Source organism: Pectinophora gossypiella, chromosome 9, assembly GCF_024362695.1.
Source record: "Pectinophora gossypiella chromosome 9, ilPecGoss1.1, whole genome shotgun sequence".
NCBI lineage: Eukaryota > Metazoa > Arthropoda > Insecta > Lepidoptera > Gelechiidae > Pectinophora > Pectinophora gossypiella.
This window is the reverse complement of record NC_065412.1, coordinates 13,716,779-13,733,659: the sequence shown is the minus strand read 5'-3', so window position 1 is coordinate 13,733,659 and position 16,881 is coordinate 13,716,779. Positions and strand designations below refer to the sequence as shown.

Below are 16,881 nucleotides of genomic sequence, written 5' to 3'. Positions count from 1 at the left end.
CGCGGGCCCAGTGCGGATTGGTGGTTATTAACGACTCCTAATGCAGCCGGGACTAACGGCTTAACGTGCCTTCCGAAGCACTGAGGAGCTCGAGATTAACTTATTTTCATAATATTTTCATAAGGTGCTAAAAGGCACTTGTTAGAGACTTCGTTTCCTCTATTGTTTAGGTATTTCTATTTTTAAGGTTTTTTCCATATGGTCTAAGAAACGTAATGTAAATTGTGTTTTCTTTCAATCTGTGGAAGCTTGTTAATGGCTTTTAGATATTAAGTTAGTATGTAACTTTGTAAATTTAGCTATAAGCCCCCCAAATAAAATAAAATAAAAATAATAAATCATATTTAAAATCATTTTGACGATGGTTGTTAAGGTAAACCTACCTCAGACGCTGGTGGAGAGCGGAGAGTTCCCGTTCTATACGTAGAATTATTCCTTATTCTATAACATAGTATAATTGTTTAATGGCTATGTACGGTGGTTGTGAACGCACCTTGACGTGGCTCAGCAGCGTCCGTGTGGGGCTCTGCGTGTTGCCGTACCAGGACAGCAGCGCGTCAAGCTGCAGCTTGGTGGCCAGCTGTCTCCAAGCGCCGCGCGCGTCCAGCAGCGCCGACACCTCGGCTATGTACAGCGGAAGCTCTTGTAGGCACGTCTCTTGCGACTCCTAACGAAACATTCACGGCTAGTTTACAAAACAACGTTTACGAATGTTGGTTTCATGGAAGACCATTAACCCGCCGCCAGGGGGGACAGAGTCAATCCCTGTTGCGCGTCCTTGCCGCGGAGGTGGGCGCCTCTTACTTCAGTAGGCCGGAGTGAGATGCTGGTTGAGTTCGGATAGAGACCCAGACCTAGGGGATTATTATATAACGTAGAACCCTTGCCCCAGGGATACGGATGTAGACCTCAACGGTTGCAGAGGCGGAGATGGGCGTCATCGGTAGGGCAATGCAGGAGGGAAGAGGCAGGGACTATAACCTGGAACCTGACAGAGGGCAGCAGTAACTGTCAGTACTATTCAGAGGCGGAGGACAGAAGTCCTAGTACGGATTTGAAATAGACAACTCTGGGCGCCATCCTACTCGCGTCAGACAGAGTACTGCGGGGCAGAAGGCAAGAGGGAAACCACTGCTCTATTTTAGACTTACCCCCTCGTCGGCGGACTCGAAGTCATCCTCGGGTTCGGATTTGACGTCGTCTTCGAGGAGCCCCGGCGGCGCGTACTGCGACATTAGCTCACGGAGTTCTGGCTTATCGCGCGCCAGCTGCCAGGCCGACATGCTGCTGCCTTCGTGCTTTACAGGATTCGCCTGTGGATACAAATAAAAAATTAAACAATCAGTCAATGCCGTGCAACATGGGCCTCCAGCATAAATAATACTACGTATATAACTGTAACTCTCCGCCCCGCGCCAATTCGTATCGGTCGCAAATCTCCCCCCTCTGGATCTTACCGTAGTCTTAAAACCCGTGAGCCGCTGAGTGCGTGTAGTCTGTCTCGCTCACACCTAAGTGTTAGGCGGCACACGGTAAGAATGCGTTTTTTTTTTCTATAAGACATTGTGAGAAAACAAATATTCCCGAGAAATACGTTTTCCGAGGTATGTGACCTAACCTGTATGGCTGCGTTTCCATTGACGCGGAGCTGTACGGAGATGAGCAGGAATCGACCAATCACCGTGAGGGAGAGAGTGACAGTGCGTTTTCGTTTTTCGCTCTCTCGAACGCTGTGACTGGTCAAATCCGCACATCTCTGTTCTTCTCCGCGTCAGTGGAAACCCGGCCTATTGGGCTGGTTTTCCCTTCGAGGGTTGGAAGGTCAGACATGCAGTCGCTTCCGTTGTGTTGCTTCTGTCAAATTTTTAGGTTAGGTAAGCGGACCTTGTGAAAAACGGGATAATGCTAGGGAGATGATGATACCTTCTTTTCCAACAGCAGTTTGACAATTGTCTGTTTTTGTTGGTAAATGTCGGTGGAATCTTTGTTCTTTCCCATGTTCTGTTTGCCGCATACTATCTGCAGCGCCGTGTTGCCTGCCCCGTCCACTAAGTCGATGTCCGCCTGGAAAGAAATAAACTCTTAAGTATTACATTCTAAATATTATATACAGGGTGTTAGTGACATCGTAACGAATACTCAGAGGGATGATTCAGACCATGATTCTGAGTTAATATCAAGTGGAATTTTCCGTCGCAAAATTCATGATATTTTTTTAGTTTTTTTAAATTATTTTCAATTCTATACTTTTGCGATGGAAAATTCCACTTGATATTAACTCAGAATAATCAGCTGAATCATCCCTCTCAGTATTCGTTACGATGTCACTTACACCCCATACAAGTACATACAGTAGCCATACAAGTAGGTATGGGTGTTCGTGACACTGTAACGAATACTGAAGGGGATGATTCAGACCATGATTCTGAGTCGATATCAAGTGGAATTTCCTGTCGGAGAAGTCATGAAAATTTTAGAGCTTATTTAAATTATTTTACGTTCCATACTTTTGCGACGGAAAATTCCACTTGACATCAACTCAGAATCATGGCCTGAATCATCCCTCAAAGTTTTCGTTACGATGTCACTAACACCCTGTATATTATATACTATAAATATTATTATGTATTCATTCAAATTGTATTTGTGGGAGACACGGCTTCCGTGCCTCACTTAGCAGGGTCCACAGAATACCAGCGTCGTGGCTCGCGCCGCGGCTTATGGTGAGTCTTTTATAAAGGACACCACCGCCATCGTTGACCAGTCCATACACTCAATTATTTGTATTTCTCGTGTATGTTGTTTTTATTATGTGTTTTGATTGTAAGTTATGTATTACTCCGTGTTTTAAATTGTATATTTGTTATTTGTTTTATATTTGTTATTGTGGTGTCCCTTTATAATAAACGTTTCTTTCTTTCTTTCTATACTTCCACTTCTCTCTTCTATCTTGTGGGTTGATGAGGTGAGTTACCAACCTCATCAACCCTGGTGTCAGGGTTACTATTGAGCCGCCAAAGGCCCCTGACATGACTCATATAACGACTACGTACTTACATCAGTAAGTAATAACCGGGACCAACGGCTTAACGTGCCTTCCGAAGCACGGATCTTTTTACTTTTTGGACAATCAGGTGATCAGCCTGTAATGTCCTAACCAAACTAGGGATCCCAAAGTGATTTTTGTGATTTGTCCCCACCGGGATTCGAACCCGGGACACCACTACTTCCACTCCTCACCAGCTATGTTTAAGACCAATGTAATGTGGGCGAGCACATTGCCTTCAACCGGGCACATATCCTGAAAACCACGTGACATCAATTATCTATGTTCCAAACATGAATTCAAACTTATCAAGATGAATAGGCTATTTGACAACTGAGTCAAATGAGATACTTTTTACAAAACGTCAAAACAAAAGTTTTCTTTGGAGTTTGTATGGAAATACTGTCCTGTGACGTCATAAACAAAAGCGGTCAAACTTCGTACTCATTCATAAATAATATTCGGTAATAAATCGAAAAGTAAAAAAAGAAATCGATTTTTGATCATCTAAGACTGGTTTCTATTTCTAGATTAGCATTTTATGATTAGTATCTGTTGATATTTAAAACAGGAAAATAAGAAAAAGACTTGTTTTAGTTTTACGGACAAAAAACGCGCGAACGTATTTTATTGTTATAAAATAATGACAGATAAAAAAAGGTATTGCCAACATAATCAGTAACTAGAGTAACTAGCAGATTAGCCAACATATTAGGCTAATAATAATGGGTGCGTTCTCAATTCCCAACACTCCCTCCAGAACGCAAACCCATTTTACTAATACAATACAAATGTTTTACAAAAGTCACACCCTTAGTTAAATTGTCAGCTACCATGTTACAACCATTTACATATAAGAACTTAACTTTAGATTTTACAATATTTTCTCTAAGAAAATGTAATCGAATGTCAATATGTTTTGTCTTAGGTTTATAACTATCCGTTAACGCCAGTCTTATTGCACTTTGGTTATCACTGTAAATGTTCAACACACTGTCCATGCCTTGGCCGAGTTCATCTTGCAACTGCCGAAGCCATAATGCTTCCTGTGTCGCTGACGCCATCGCCATATATTCGGCCTCTGCTGTAGAGAGAGCTACAGTCTGCTGTTTACAGGAATTCCAAGATACGCTCCCATTTTGAAAAATAAAAGTGTAGCCAGTGCACGACCTTCGATCCAATGGGTCATTGGCCCAGTCTGCATCACAATACCCAGTTATTTCTCTTGAGTCTTCTTTAACATAACATAACTGTAGATCCTTGGTTCCTTGAAGGTATCTCATGACCCTTTTTATTCCAAGCCAGTGTTGATGTCCTGGAGCATTACAATACTGACTCAACTTATTAACTACATAGGTGATATCAGGTCGTGTGACTTGTGCCAGATAAATAAGACAGCCCACTGCCTCTCTATATGGAAAATTACTATCTTCATTTTCAGGTTTCTTATTAAATTTTGTATTTGCCTCTATTGGTGTGCGTACTGGTTTGCATTGAGACATACCAAATCGTTCCAGTATAAAGTTAATATATTTCTTTTGATTTATCATAACAGCACCTGCCTCACGATCTCTATTAACATTTATGCCAATGCACTGCCGCATCTCGCCCAGATCTTTCATACAGAATTCTTCCTTTAATTTTTCTTTGATGTCTGTTGCTGTTTCCTTATCATTTGTAAATATCAAGAAGTCATCCACCCACACTGCAATAAATATCATTTTAGATTCACTTACTGAATAATAAATGCATGGATCAACTTTTGATCTTTCCAATCCAATTTTGAGAAGAATATCATTCAATTTTAGGTTCCATTGACGACTGGCTTGCTTCAGCCCATAGATTGATTTATGTAAATAACATACTCTACCATTCTCTTCATAGCATTCTGGCTGTGACATGTAGATTTCGGTGTCAATATCGCCCTGAAGAAATGCGCTTATGGCGTCCATCTGAATCATATCTAAATCATATTTAGCGGCTAGAGCAAGTAAATATCGAACTGAGGTATATCTTACGACAGGGGCGTAAACTTCATCATAATCATTTCCTTTTCTTTGAGCGCAACCCTTGATGACTAATCTAGCTTTAAAACGAACAATTTCGCCTTTCTCATTAGTCTTACTTTTAAAAACCCATTTACAAGGTAAAGCTCTTTTACCTGGTGGTAATTCTACTAATGACCATGTTTTGTTCTTCATTAAAGAATCATATTCTTCCTGCATGGCCTTCCTCCACTGATTTGCATGAGACGATGTAAGAGCTTCATCAAGAGTTTGTGGGTCATTCAGATCAATAATTGGGCAAAAATAACTTACATCACAATCATCTGTCTCTGCATACTGGACTGCTTTACGTGGACGTAAATTTATATTGCGTGCTGGTGTCGATAATTCAACTGATACTTCAGGTATGTAGGGAGGATCATCATTGTCGCCAGACAGATAGTCGTCGCTTGAAGAATGAACCGAGTTGCTTTCTAATTTTTCTTTACAGATTTCTGTGGGGGACTGTGTTCCATCAGGATTGCTGTCAGGTAAGTAAGGTAAGTACACATTACAATCAACCTTTTGAACATTTTCTAAAAATACTACATCTCTACTTTTAATAATTTTATTAGTATTTGGATCAAGCAGGCGATATCCCTTGCTAGTTTCGCAATATCCGACAAATATATATTTTTTAGATTTAGAATCCCATTTTTGACGTTTTTCTTTTGGTACTTGAGCCATTACTTCAGAGCCAAAAATCTTTATATTTGATAAATTAGGTTTCTTGCCTGACCACATTTCCATAGGTGTTTTGCCATCAATTGACCTTGTGGGTGATCTATTAATTACATAAGCCGCTGTTGCCAATGCCTCTCCCCAATATTGCTTAGACAAATGAGCATCAAACAACATACATTTAGCTCTTTCCACCAGTGTCCTGTTCATCCTTTCTGCAAGACCATTCTGTTGGGGAGTGTACGGAGTACTTGTTTGATGTTCAATTCCATGCCCACTTAAGAAACTATCAAATTCCTTATTGCAGTATTCTTTTCCATTGTCAGACCGAATAACTTTAATCCTTTTGCCAAGCTCATTCTCTACTTTGCTTTTATAATCTTTGAATACATCAATAACACTCAATTTGTCCTTCAAAAAATAAACATGAACTCGTCTAGTAAAGTCATCGATAAAGGTAATAAAGTATTTCATACCTCCCAGTGATGCTTGTTCCATAGGTCCACATAAGTCTGTGTGGATGAGCTGCAGTGGTTGTGTGGCTCTTGAACCAGTATTATTGAATGGCAGTCTGCTCTGTTTACCTTTGAGGCAGGTGGTGCATGTGATGAGTTCTTTACTTTTGTCAGGAAATGGCTTGACTCCCTCTGCACACTCCGGTAGCTTACTAACATCTGAAAAATTCAGGTGTCCCATGCGTCTATGCCATAGGACAGCATCATTTAAGTTATTTGTGCATAAGTTTGATAAAACTTCTCTATGAGTGTTTAACTGGTACAAATTGTTTATCAATGTAGCTGAACACAGGAATTTGTTATTTTGGTCATATATATCACAATATTTATCTCTGAAATTAATCTTACAGCCATTTTTTACCATAGCACTCACTGACAAGAGATTGGCAGCCAGTTTAGGTATGTATAGAACTTCTCTTACCTGAATTTTAGTCTGTTCATTACCATTCATTAATAAATTGACCTTTCCCATACTTTCCACAGGCAGTGGCGTCTTACTAGCAACAGTGATGGTGGGTATCGGTGGGCTTGTTACATCATACATCCAGTCACATCTATTGGTCATGTGCATGGAGGCACCTGAGTCCACATACCAAAGGTCCGGATTCATTGTCTGTGAAGATGCTGAAAATGCTGCTACAAAGCTCTTATTTTCTTCTGCTTTTTCTGTTATCTTCTTCTTCGGAGCACGGCAGTTCTTAGCAAAATGTCCATGCTTGTTACAATTATAGCAACGGGGCCCCTTAGAAGTATGAGCCTTTGCTATACTCTGATTCCCGTGAATGGCTGTTTTCCTTGTGAAGAATGCTGTACTTTCTGAGCATTGTACTTCCTGCAGGAGTTTTGTTTTGATTGAGTCTGCACTGATCTTGATCCCAGAGCTCTCCAAGCCCATTATCATTGGCTTATAAGTTTCCGGTAAGCCAGCTAACATCAGCGTTCCGAGCCATTCATCATTAATGTCAAACTGAATATTTCTAAGTTTATGAGCGGTCAACATAATCTTATTCACATAGTCATCTACGTTTCGAGAACTGTCTAGTGTAGTTGTGATGAGATCTCTCAACAAAGCTACTCTTCTATATAGCCCACTGTCATCAAAAGCGTGTTGCAAACTGTCCCAGACTTCTTTGCATGTAGTCGCGTTTTGTACATGTACATAGTTGATCGGGTCTAGCAGTAGAATAAGCTTCGATTTCGCCTTTATTTCCTTCTTTTCATCACTATTAGTTCCTTCAACACAACTCCACAATTCTTCTAGCCTGAAATATGCCTCTACTGCGAATTTCCAACTTGCGTAATTGTCTCTTCCGACAAGTCTATCAATGTGAAAAGGATTATGGCTTGTAGTAGACATCTTTCAGCAATTTAAACTGTGATTGTCGGTATGTGAATAATGACGCCGCTTCGGTAACCTCAAAAATATACGGCAGAGTTGACAACAAATACGACGGCCAGTTTTGTTAATTCTTTCGGAGTCTTCACTTTTTATCAACTTTTACGCAACCACGCTCTGCTACCATGTTGATATTTAAAACAGGAAAATAAGAAAAAGACTTGTTTTAGTTTTACGGACAAAAAACGCGCGAACGTATTTTATTGTTATAAAATAATGACAGATAAAAAAAAGGTATTGCCAACATAATCAGTAACTAGAGTAACTAGCAGATTAGCCAACATATTAGGCTAATAATAATGGGTGCGTTCTCAATTCCCAACAGTATCGATAGTACTCTGCTCGGAGCATAGCTACTCTACAGCACGCATCCATAGCACGCATCCTTCCATATAAAAACATAAAATATCTTAGTTTAATCCGTTTCCACCGGTGCTATGCTTTGTGCACCAATGAATATGATGGGTGGATATCAAAAGCATCCGTAGCATTGTAGCAAAGCACATCTCTGGTGGAAAGGCACCCTTATTGTAGGTTTGCTGTAAATGGCATTATGTACTTGGCCGGAGAAACACCCGCTCGCCAGATCGTTGAGGATATTTGAATATCATCATCATCATCAGCCCATAAACGTCCCCACTGCTGGGGCATAGGAAGAACGGGCCTTAAACCATCACGCGGCCCCAGTGCGGATTGATGGTTATTAACGACTGCTAATGCAGCCGTTGAAAACTTTTTTGTTTTTGTGGTCACCCATCCTATGACCGGCCTTTGCGAAAGTTGCTTAACTTCAACAATCGCAGACCGAGCGCGTTTACCGCTGCGCCACCGAGCTCCTCACTTTGACTATAGGATCCAAGAAAGGTCTGTTTTCTAAGGAAGCACTACTGACGGCGGGCGTGTGGTGCAGCAGCGGCCGCAGGGCGGCGAGGCAGTCGTCGTAGGCGGCCAGGTGCAGCGGCGTGCGGCCCTCGGCGTCGCGCGCCGCGCGGCCCGCGCCGTGCCGCAGCAGCAGCCGCACGCTGGCCTCCGAGTCGTACGTCGCCGCCACGTGCAGCGCCGTCTGCATCTCTGCCATCACACACGGGGGAAATGTTCAAACTAACGTGTGTATATTTTAATGTTGTAAATGTATATGTCATCACCGATTGAGAATTTGGTCGGTGTACTGCGGAACGGATGGCGATTGGGGCAACCACCGTTCTACACGCCCTATCTATGGAGTAATGAAACTGGAGGCGATTACTCCACCGACAAGAGCGCAGCTCTTATATAAAGAGAGAGAGAGAAATGTTAAAGTTATTAAACTGCCTACCTATACTAGTGTTGCTCAATAATCAATTTATTGCTAAATAATCAATAATAGAGCTTCAAATAATCTAAATATCGATATCGTAATAATCTGGATTTACACTTTTAAGCAACGATGGGATCTTAACCAATACGTCGATATAATAGATTATTGCATAGTAATATAATTATCGACCATACTAGTCGTAGCAAAAATTTACACTACCAAATATACATATTTACCACTACAACCTATAATTTTTCCACTAGTTTTAGCAGAGAAAATATAGGTTGTAGTGGTAAATAATACATACACCTTTAACAACGTTAGAAAGTAGCAGCTACATTGTATGAGAATGTCAAATTTTCCTTCAAATCTGTCTGTCTTGCAATGTTTGAGGGCTAATTACTTAGTTTTTTGCCCATATTAAGGGTACTTTTTATTAATGTTTCTAAAAGCCTATTAAATGGAGCAGTTTTTAGAAATAATTTCAGTGTCAATGACAAGCTCATGTGTTTATTATTCTTCGGCGAAGTTTTAACAACTGTAACAATTTTGGTCGAATTCTCACTTTGACTTGCGATAACTTTTTTTTTATCTTTGATTTCACTTTGATTTATCTTTGATTGAGCGGTACACAAACTTAGGCATAGTTGTGAAGTAAAATAAAATAAGTATTAAAAAAGGAATAGCGACAAAATGATTATTTCTGAAGTAAGGTAGAAAATCTAGAAAAAGGTACAAAATGGGTCATATCTCCTAAACCGTAAATAATTGCTGAACATACATGGGGGTGTTTCTGGTGGCTAATGAGCCCCTCTTTCTAATTTTTCATTTTGAACCTGAACTTCTGGGCCACCCTGTATATGTATTTAGTAGTGTCAATTTTTGCTAAGACAAAAACAAAAGTACAATACATAAGTTAATATAAAAATCATTGGTGTCCTTATTGTAGAATACAACTGAGTTTTAACAATTATATCTAACAGTTATTAGATTATAATCGATATAATTTTCAATATCGCTAGTATCGATCTAATCGATAGGTTATATCGATTATTAGTCGATATGCAGTCGATTATCGGGTAATATAGCCTGTACTGTAAATCTGCTGGAGCTGAAAATATGTAGTCTATACACGAGCCTTTGGCGGCTCAATAATAACCCTGACACCAGGGTTGATGAGGTTGGTAATCCACTTCACAACCCACACGATAGAAGAAGCTGAAAATCAGCGCCATAATCTTGCTGGGCTATGGCATTTACTGAGCTGCAGCCGTTTCAGCATTATTTATAATACTATTGTTAATTACTAACTACCACTTAACAATATGTAATTGTGTATTTTTTGCCATATAAATATTTTCTTTCTTTCTTGACTCGTAATTTGTTTGTGTTTTTTAAAAGGGATCAATTGTTGTATTTGTATGTTGTAGTCAATTACCATTATTGTAAGCGTCGAGATCGTAAGCGACATCGTTACTCTTGATAGCTTCCAGTAGCGGCTTCAAACAGCTCTGGCAGACCACAGCGTAGTGTATCACGTTATTCCCTTCCGCATCAGCCATCATAGGGTCGCAACCTGCAAATAAAACATATTGCTATTACAAAAGTAGTAACATCCTTAACTACTCAAAAAAAGAGGAAAAATTGGGTGTAATTTAAACTATAAAATTTTAACATTCAAATTCAAAAAAGCTACAGAGTGGGTTCTTGCAAATGCTGCCAGACGTCGAAAAAGATGGTGCGATGAGCTAGACCGCTTTTTGAAACCGTGGCACGAATAAGCTGGGGATAGGGAGGAGTGGAAGAAGGGAAGAGAGGCCTTTGCCCTGCAGCGGGACATCCAGGGCTATTAATAATAATAATAACATTCACATAGAAGTCAGTCTAAAATTATCCAAAACCAATCCTATTTTCTATATATGACTTATTTAATTTGTTTTAATCAATTGTGTAAAAAATAGAGTTCGATATTTGACCTTACGAAAGTGATAGGTATTATACATATAAAGCAAAGGTTGTTGGTAGGGCTGGCAGAGGAAGACCTAGCATAATTGGGGACGTACTTAAAAAAGGTTTAGTACGATCTACTCTGAAACGGCGTGCGTGTATGAAACGATTGATGAATATGAAGAAATCAAGAGAAGTATATCAGGATCGAAGCAAATGGAATTCCATGGTCTATGCTTACCCCGGTTGGAAATAGGCATGAGTTTAACGTACATTTTGATATTTATTGAGTTTAACTTACCATGAGCTATCAGGAACGGTACAAGTTTGGGCAAGTCGTTGATGACGGCGAGATGTAGAATGGTCTGTTGTAGTTCGTTGGTCAGGTTGAGGAGGTGGACCATCTTCATAGAATGGACCAGTTTGATCATGTACTCCAAGCTTGACTGGTTACTGCTCAACGCCATGTGGAGGAATCTGGATAAAAACCAATACATGTGTGGCGGACCCAACTAGCAGATCGGTTAGTTCCGCCCATATAACACAGATGGCGCTTATCATTGAACGAAGATGTTTAGAACGCGCTAACGATGTTCGCACAGCGCAACGGTCATGTACAACTTCTAATGTAACATCGTTGGATCGTGGATCCCTAGTCACTCTATCTTGCGACTAGCGTGGTAACATGCTCTGCCGGTAACTCGAAACATCCTTTGGCGGCAGCACACCCTCATCAAAGCTGTGTTAGAGCATCAACTTAAGTACGTAATGGTAGTGTGGTCCAGAGGTTGAAAGTTGGGCTCACGATTGGGAGGTCCTGGGTTCCAATCTCGGTGGGAACATATCACAAAAATAAAAACACTTCGTGATCCCTGATTTTGTTCAGGCATTGCAGTCTGATCACCCGATTTTCCGGAAGTAAGATTTGGAAGGCACGCTAAGCCGTTGGTCCCGGTTATTACCTACTGATGTAAGTATGTAGTCGTTACATGAGCCATGTCAGAGCCCTATGGCGGCTCAATAATAACCCTAAAACCAGGGTTGCTGAGGTTGGAAATACACTTTACAACCCACAGGATTAAAGACGAACACTTCCAAGAATGTAACCGTATACTTACGTATCGCCATTGGACAGTCGCATGGAGAAGAGTCGCGTCAGTTTGTCGCGCACCACTTGTTTCTTGTAGGCGTTCTTGTTCTTCATTATTTCGCAAATTTCTTTCACCAGCTACGGACAAATACCGAAAAATGTATGGCGGATCGCGACAGAATGTACCGTTGAAACTAAACAGTTGGATTTCGATCGTGATCATTGGATTTGGTTGGATTTCGACAGATTGAAGATCGTGTAGCCGCTGACTAGGTAAGATCTAGAGCAATATCGATATGCATAAAAGCGAAGAGTCACTGTCACTGGCTGACACACTCATTGCGAAATCTCGGAAGCTACAAGTGCCAGGAGTTTCAGATGAAGGTTCCTTTTAGGACGTAGGTGCTCACTAAGACGTTTGAGGATTTTTGAAAAATTACTTGTCAAAACTATCAAAATGGAATTTATAAACGTAGTAAAGGTCCTTTTAAAGCACTCATCGGTGCTAAGGAAAACTTACAAAGACAAATTAAATCGAATAAGTGACTAAGACTTGAACCCGCCCGGTGTCAAGCCCGAGCTTGGTGTCATAGTTAACAAGCTCGTCCCGGGTTGACAAGAGCTGCGGGTTCAAGTCCCGTCTTTGTCAGAATTTTTCGATTTTTTTCTTTGTGAGGTAATAAAGAAGTCCAAAAAGTTTAGTTCAGCGAATAACGACCTACGACTTAACTACAGAGTATACAACAGCACATTTTGTCACCCTCACAACACTCATTATCGGGAATAAGAAGAATAAGAATAAGAAACGTTTATTGCATGAAATCAGGTTAGGTACATTGCAGATTACAGTGCATAAAAATAGTATCACCAAATTCTACTTTTTCAAGCATACACAATGAAAGAACGGAACAAGTTACATTACGTTAACTACTGCCTATATAATAAATAACAATTAATAAAATATCTTAAGCTAACCATATTCATAAAATATTAAAACTAAAATAACAAAACACCAAAATAAAAAAATCTAAATTAAACATCAAAATTTACAATCTAAATATTCTTTGACGCTGTAAAAGCATTTCTCCACAAGCCAGTCTTTTAACTTAATTGTAAAATCTTTAAATTTTAAACTTTTTAAATGTTCTGGTAGATGATTAAATATATTTATGCACATTATATAACTATTTCTATCCACAAGTTTGAGTCTCGATGAAGGTTTATATAATTTGTTACGATATTGTGACCGTAGAACTCTTGTGTACACTTCGTGGTTTTGTGGAAACATGCTCTTGTTTTTAATTACAAATTTACAGACTTCAAATATATATAGACATGACAGCGTTAGGATTTTATATTTTTGAAAATAAGGTCGACAAGAATCAGTCCGACGTAGACCGTAGATAGCTCTGACGCATCTTTTTTGTAACATAAAAGCTTTGTTACTATCGGGAGAGTCTCCCCAGATGACAATACCATATCGTAGTAAAGAACTGACATATCCATGGTAAGCGACAAGAGCAGAATGAACTGTAACAACTTCACGTATTCTTCTTAACGGGAATACAAAGCTACTCAACTTCGAGCAAAGATGCGATATGTGATCTTTCCAGTTACAGTGGCTATCTAAATTGACTCCCAAAAATTTTGTACTTGGCACATAGTTAATGACTTGTCCTTCAAAGTTAACTATTAGATCAAGTGGTCTGCTTTGTGGTGTATGGAATTGCATAAGTTTTGTTTTATTTACATTTACCTTAAGATTATTGCTTTTTTTTGCTTGCTCGGGGGGATTAAAAAGTCCACATTGAATCAATTCATCTAAAAAAGCAATATTGCAATTTGACATTTGCGCATATAAAAAGTAAGTTCGCAATGCAAACAAATCTCAAATAGCAATATTGCTTTTTAGATGAATTGCTTCTATGTGGCCTTTTTAACCACCTTATTTTGTATACTAACTTAGTATGTAAGTTTTTGTTACTAACCCTATGGATCTTATGTTGTCCGAATAAATAATTTTTGATTTGATTAACCCCTTAGAAGTAATTATAATGGTAACACAGTCCCGTAAAATGGTACTCATTTAAATAAAAAAAAAAGTTTTATTTTCAGACAACAATCAGATGGTAAGTAAGAACTTAACAACTATATTAATAAAGATAATGTTCACGTGGATGGGCACTTAGCGATAAAACTTATTTATATAAACAGCTTATATACTTCCCACTGCTGGGACACAGGCCTCCTCTCAATCAACCGGAGTAAGTATCATAAGTGACTGCAAGTCATCTTATGCTCTCGCGGCACAGTAACTGCGCCGCACGCGGCGCGACACATGTCGAGAGCTGCCACCAATAGCCGTATGATGTTTATCTATTGCGTTTATTGGTCGAAACCGTTGCTGTGCAGACGCAGATTACGGCTCTACGCGATTACGGGTTATAGGTGTGAGTTTATCTGTGTCTATACCTGTTTGACTTCGGTTCCATTTTCGTTAGTGTATACGGCCGTATACCCCATATGGCTGCTTTTAGCTTTGTCCAATATGTTCGTTTTGCGTTCCTCCGTCGATGAGCGGGATGGTGACACTACTTCCTTCTTCACACTCTGTTGTATTTAAAATAGATTTAAGTATTGTTGTACAAACAAAAGATTTTCCAATGAATATTTAAAAAATTGTCTCAACATAAAAACGAAAAAAAAAAACAAATTAACAAGTTTTGCCATGACTTGTCTTAAGCATAAGTCATTTGGTTTTTCTTTTTTAACTTTGTTAAATGCAGTTTTATTTTTTTACGTAAGTTTGGATGTAGAAGGTTATCGCCGAGAGAATTCGTGCTACAAAATATTCCATCATTACATAATTAATTTAGAATAGATAATTTATTTAGATTCAGAATTGCATAGACTGTGTAACAAGAATTTAGCAATCAAACATCATTGAAAAACGTCTTAAAAGATTATCACGTGCTTACATATCCGAAAAATGTGTCTTTGGAGGTATGTGACCTAACATGTAATTGGATTGGTTTAGCAGTCGGATTCGTAGGTCAGACAGGCAGTTGCTTATATAAAACCAGACCTATCAAATCTTCACGTCAAGTAATTGGACCCTGTGATAATCGAGATAATACTACGGAGATGATGTAGTGATATTACCATCCCTTTACCGGAATCAGCCACCAACTGCATAGATGTGCGTAAGAATTCCATACTATTCAGAGTCTGGAACAAATAAATACATTGTATAAGATTGCAGAATTCCTTGTGAATTGAAAACAGCAGCGTCTTGTTCTTGTGTTGTATTGAGAGAAGAAAGCACGGAACCTCCGCGAACAAATACAATTATAAAGTGTTTCCATATTTAAAAATCTTAAACCTTTTTCTTTTTCTTTCTTAATCTTCTTTTTTTTCTTTATCTTATCTGGATTGGTTTAGCTGTTCAAATGGGAAATGTTGCCAGTTTTTTGGGCACTTTCCCTCGGTGTGATGCTTTGGAGGATTTTTTCTATTTGTAGATAACTGTATGTTGTTTTGTGTTTAAAATCTTAAATATATGTATATGACTATATGTTTTCAAAAAAGATAAAGCTGTAACACTTTTTCAGGACTGCTAAATTACTTGATTGTCCGAAAGTAAGATGATCTGTTAAGCCGTTGGTCCCGGTTACTACTTACTGATGTAACTGAGTAATAGTTACATGATCCATGTCATGGGGTTTGGCGGGTTAATAATAACCCAGACACCAGGCTTGATGAGGTGGGTAATTCACCTCGCAACCCACACGATAGGAGATTTGGGTTTTTAGGATAATTAAAGAACTTAATCTCGACTATTTTATAGTGAATAAAAAATTGATCGTAAGTTCTGTGTTATTCACCTCACAACCCACACGATAGAAGAAAGAAGGACTGCTAGGAGATCCTTAACACAACATAGCATCACGCCTAAATCCCCGAAGGAGTAGGCAGAGATGGATAGTGTATACAGCTACTCCTCGCCAGCTATGTTTACGTCCCATGTAATAGAGGTCGAGCCGGGAGGGGAGAGATGGATAATGTCCAGGCACAGATCCTTGGAGACCAAGTGGTTCACGCCGCGACTTGTGCCTAGTGAGACCTCTTTATCTCAGGACGTCCACCACCACCTTATAATCATTTCGACAAACATCCGTCTTGCTTTTTTGTAATTGTCTTAGTGGAAATTTGATATGATGTTGTTGTCTTTTTTTTTTGTGTGTGGCGCCCTTTTATAATAAACTACTTCTATTCTATTCTATCAATCATCTATTACACAAAAAATGAGTAGGAGATACTTCTCTCACAAATAAGCTGTTCCTTTTTTATATTATTATACTAGTTTATGTGCACTATTAAAGTGAATAATAGATATACTCCGAAAAAAAGTCAAATGTATAAAAGTCATACAAAAAAATATGATCTTACAACAAAATAAGCAACTCACTTTATCTGGTAGGCTTTCTCCGAAAGACTGCATATATTCTGAAAAGATCAAAAGAAAACATCTTGAGCATAACTTGATTTCAATTGATATTATATACTGGAATATATGAAGAGCATGTGGCCTAAAAAGGGCATTTTTGAAGGCCACATTTGGTGCATAAAAAGTAATTTGACATTTGCGCGCATGAAAGTATTAGCGCAATGTCAACGAATGTCAAACAGCAGTAATTATTAGATAAATATAATATTTTTTAGATGAACTGCTTCAATGTGAATGTAAGAATAGACAAACCTAAGAGTACATAAATGATAAAATAAATCAATAAAATAAAATCATTTTATTTCAGGCATGTAACCCATATTTTATAAAATTAAAATTAAATCAAACTAGAAAAAT

At 38.9% G+C, this 16,881-nt stretch overlaps 1 protein-coding gene across 3 annotated transcripts in view; it reads right to left on the bottom strand.

Annotated features, from left to right (window-relative positions):
• The window catches only part of LOC126369611 (nuclear factor NF-kappa-B p100 subunit-like), a 331,681-nt gene that overhangs the window by 297,026 nt on the left and 17,774 nt on the right, over window positions 1-16,881 (bottom strand). For all 3 annotated transcript variants that reach the window (XR_007566744.1, XM_050014112.1, XM_050014113.1), the window contains exons 12-21: window positions 16,486-16,523; window positions 15,180-15,245; window positions 14,490-14,627; window positions 12,046-12,155; window positions 11,229-11,404; window positions 10,419-10,556; window positions 8,576-8,754; window positions 1,924-2,064; window positions 1,152-1,313; window positions 494-667 (exon numbers count right to left, since the gene is read on the bottom strand). Coding sequence is in view for 2 of the 3 variants with exons in the window: in XM_050014112.1 (XP_049870069.1) it covers window positions 494-667; window positions 1,152-1,313; window positions 1,924-2,064; window positions 8,576-8,754; window positions 10,419-10,556; window positions 11,229-11,404; window positions 12,046-12,155; window positions 14,490-14,627; window positions 15,180-15,245; window positions 16,486-16,523 (1,322 nt within the window). In the remaining variant the exon portion in view is untranslated. The remainder of the gene's footprint in view (window positions 1-493; window positions 668-1,151; window positions 1,314-1,923; window positions 2,065-8,575; window positions 8,755-10,418; window positions 10,557-11,228; window positions 11,405-12,045; window positions 12,156-14,489; window positions 14,628-15,179; window positions 15,246-16,485; window positions 16,524-16,881) is intronic.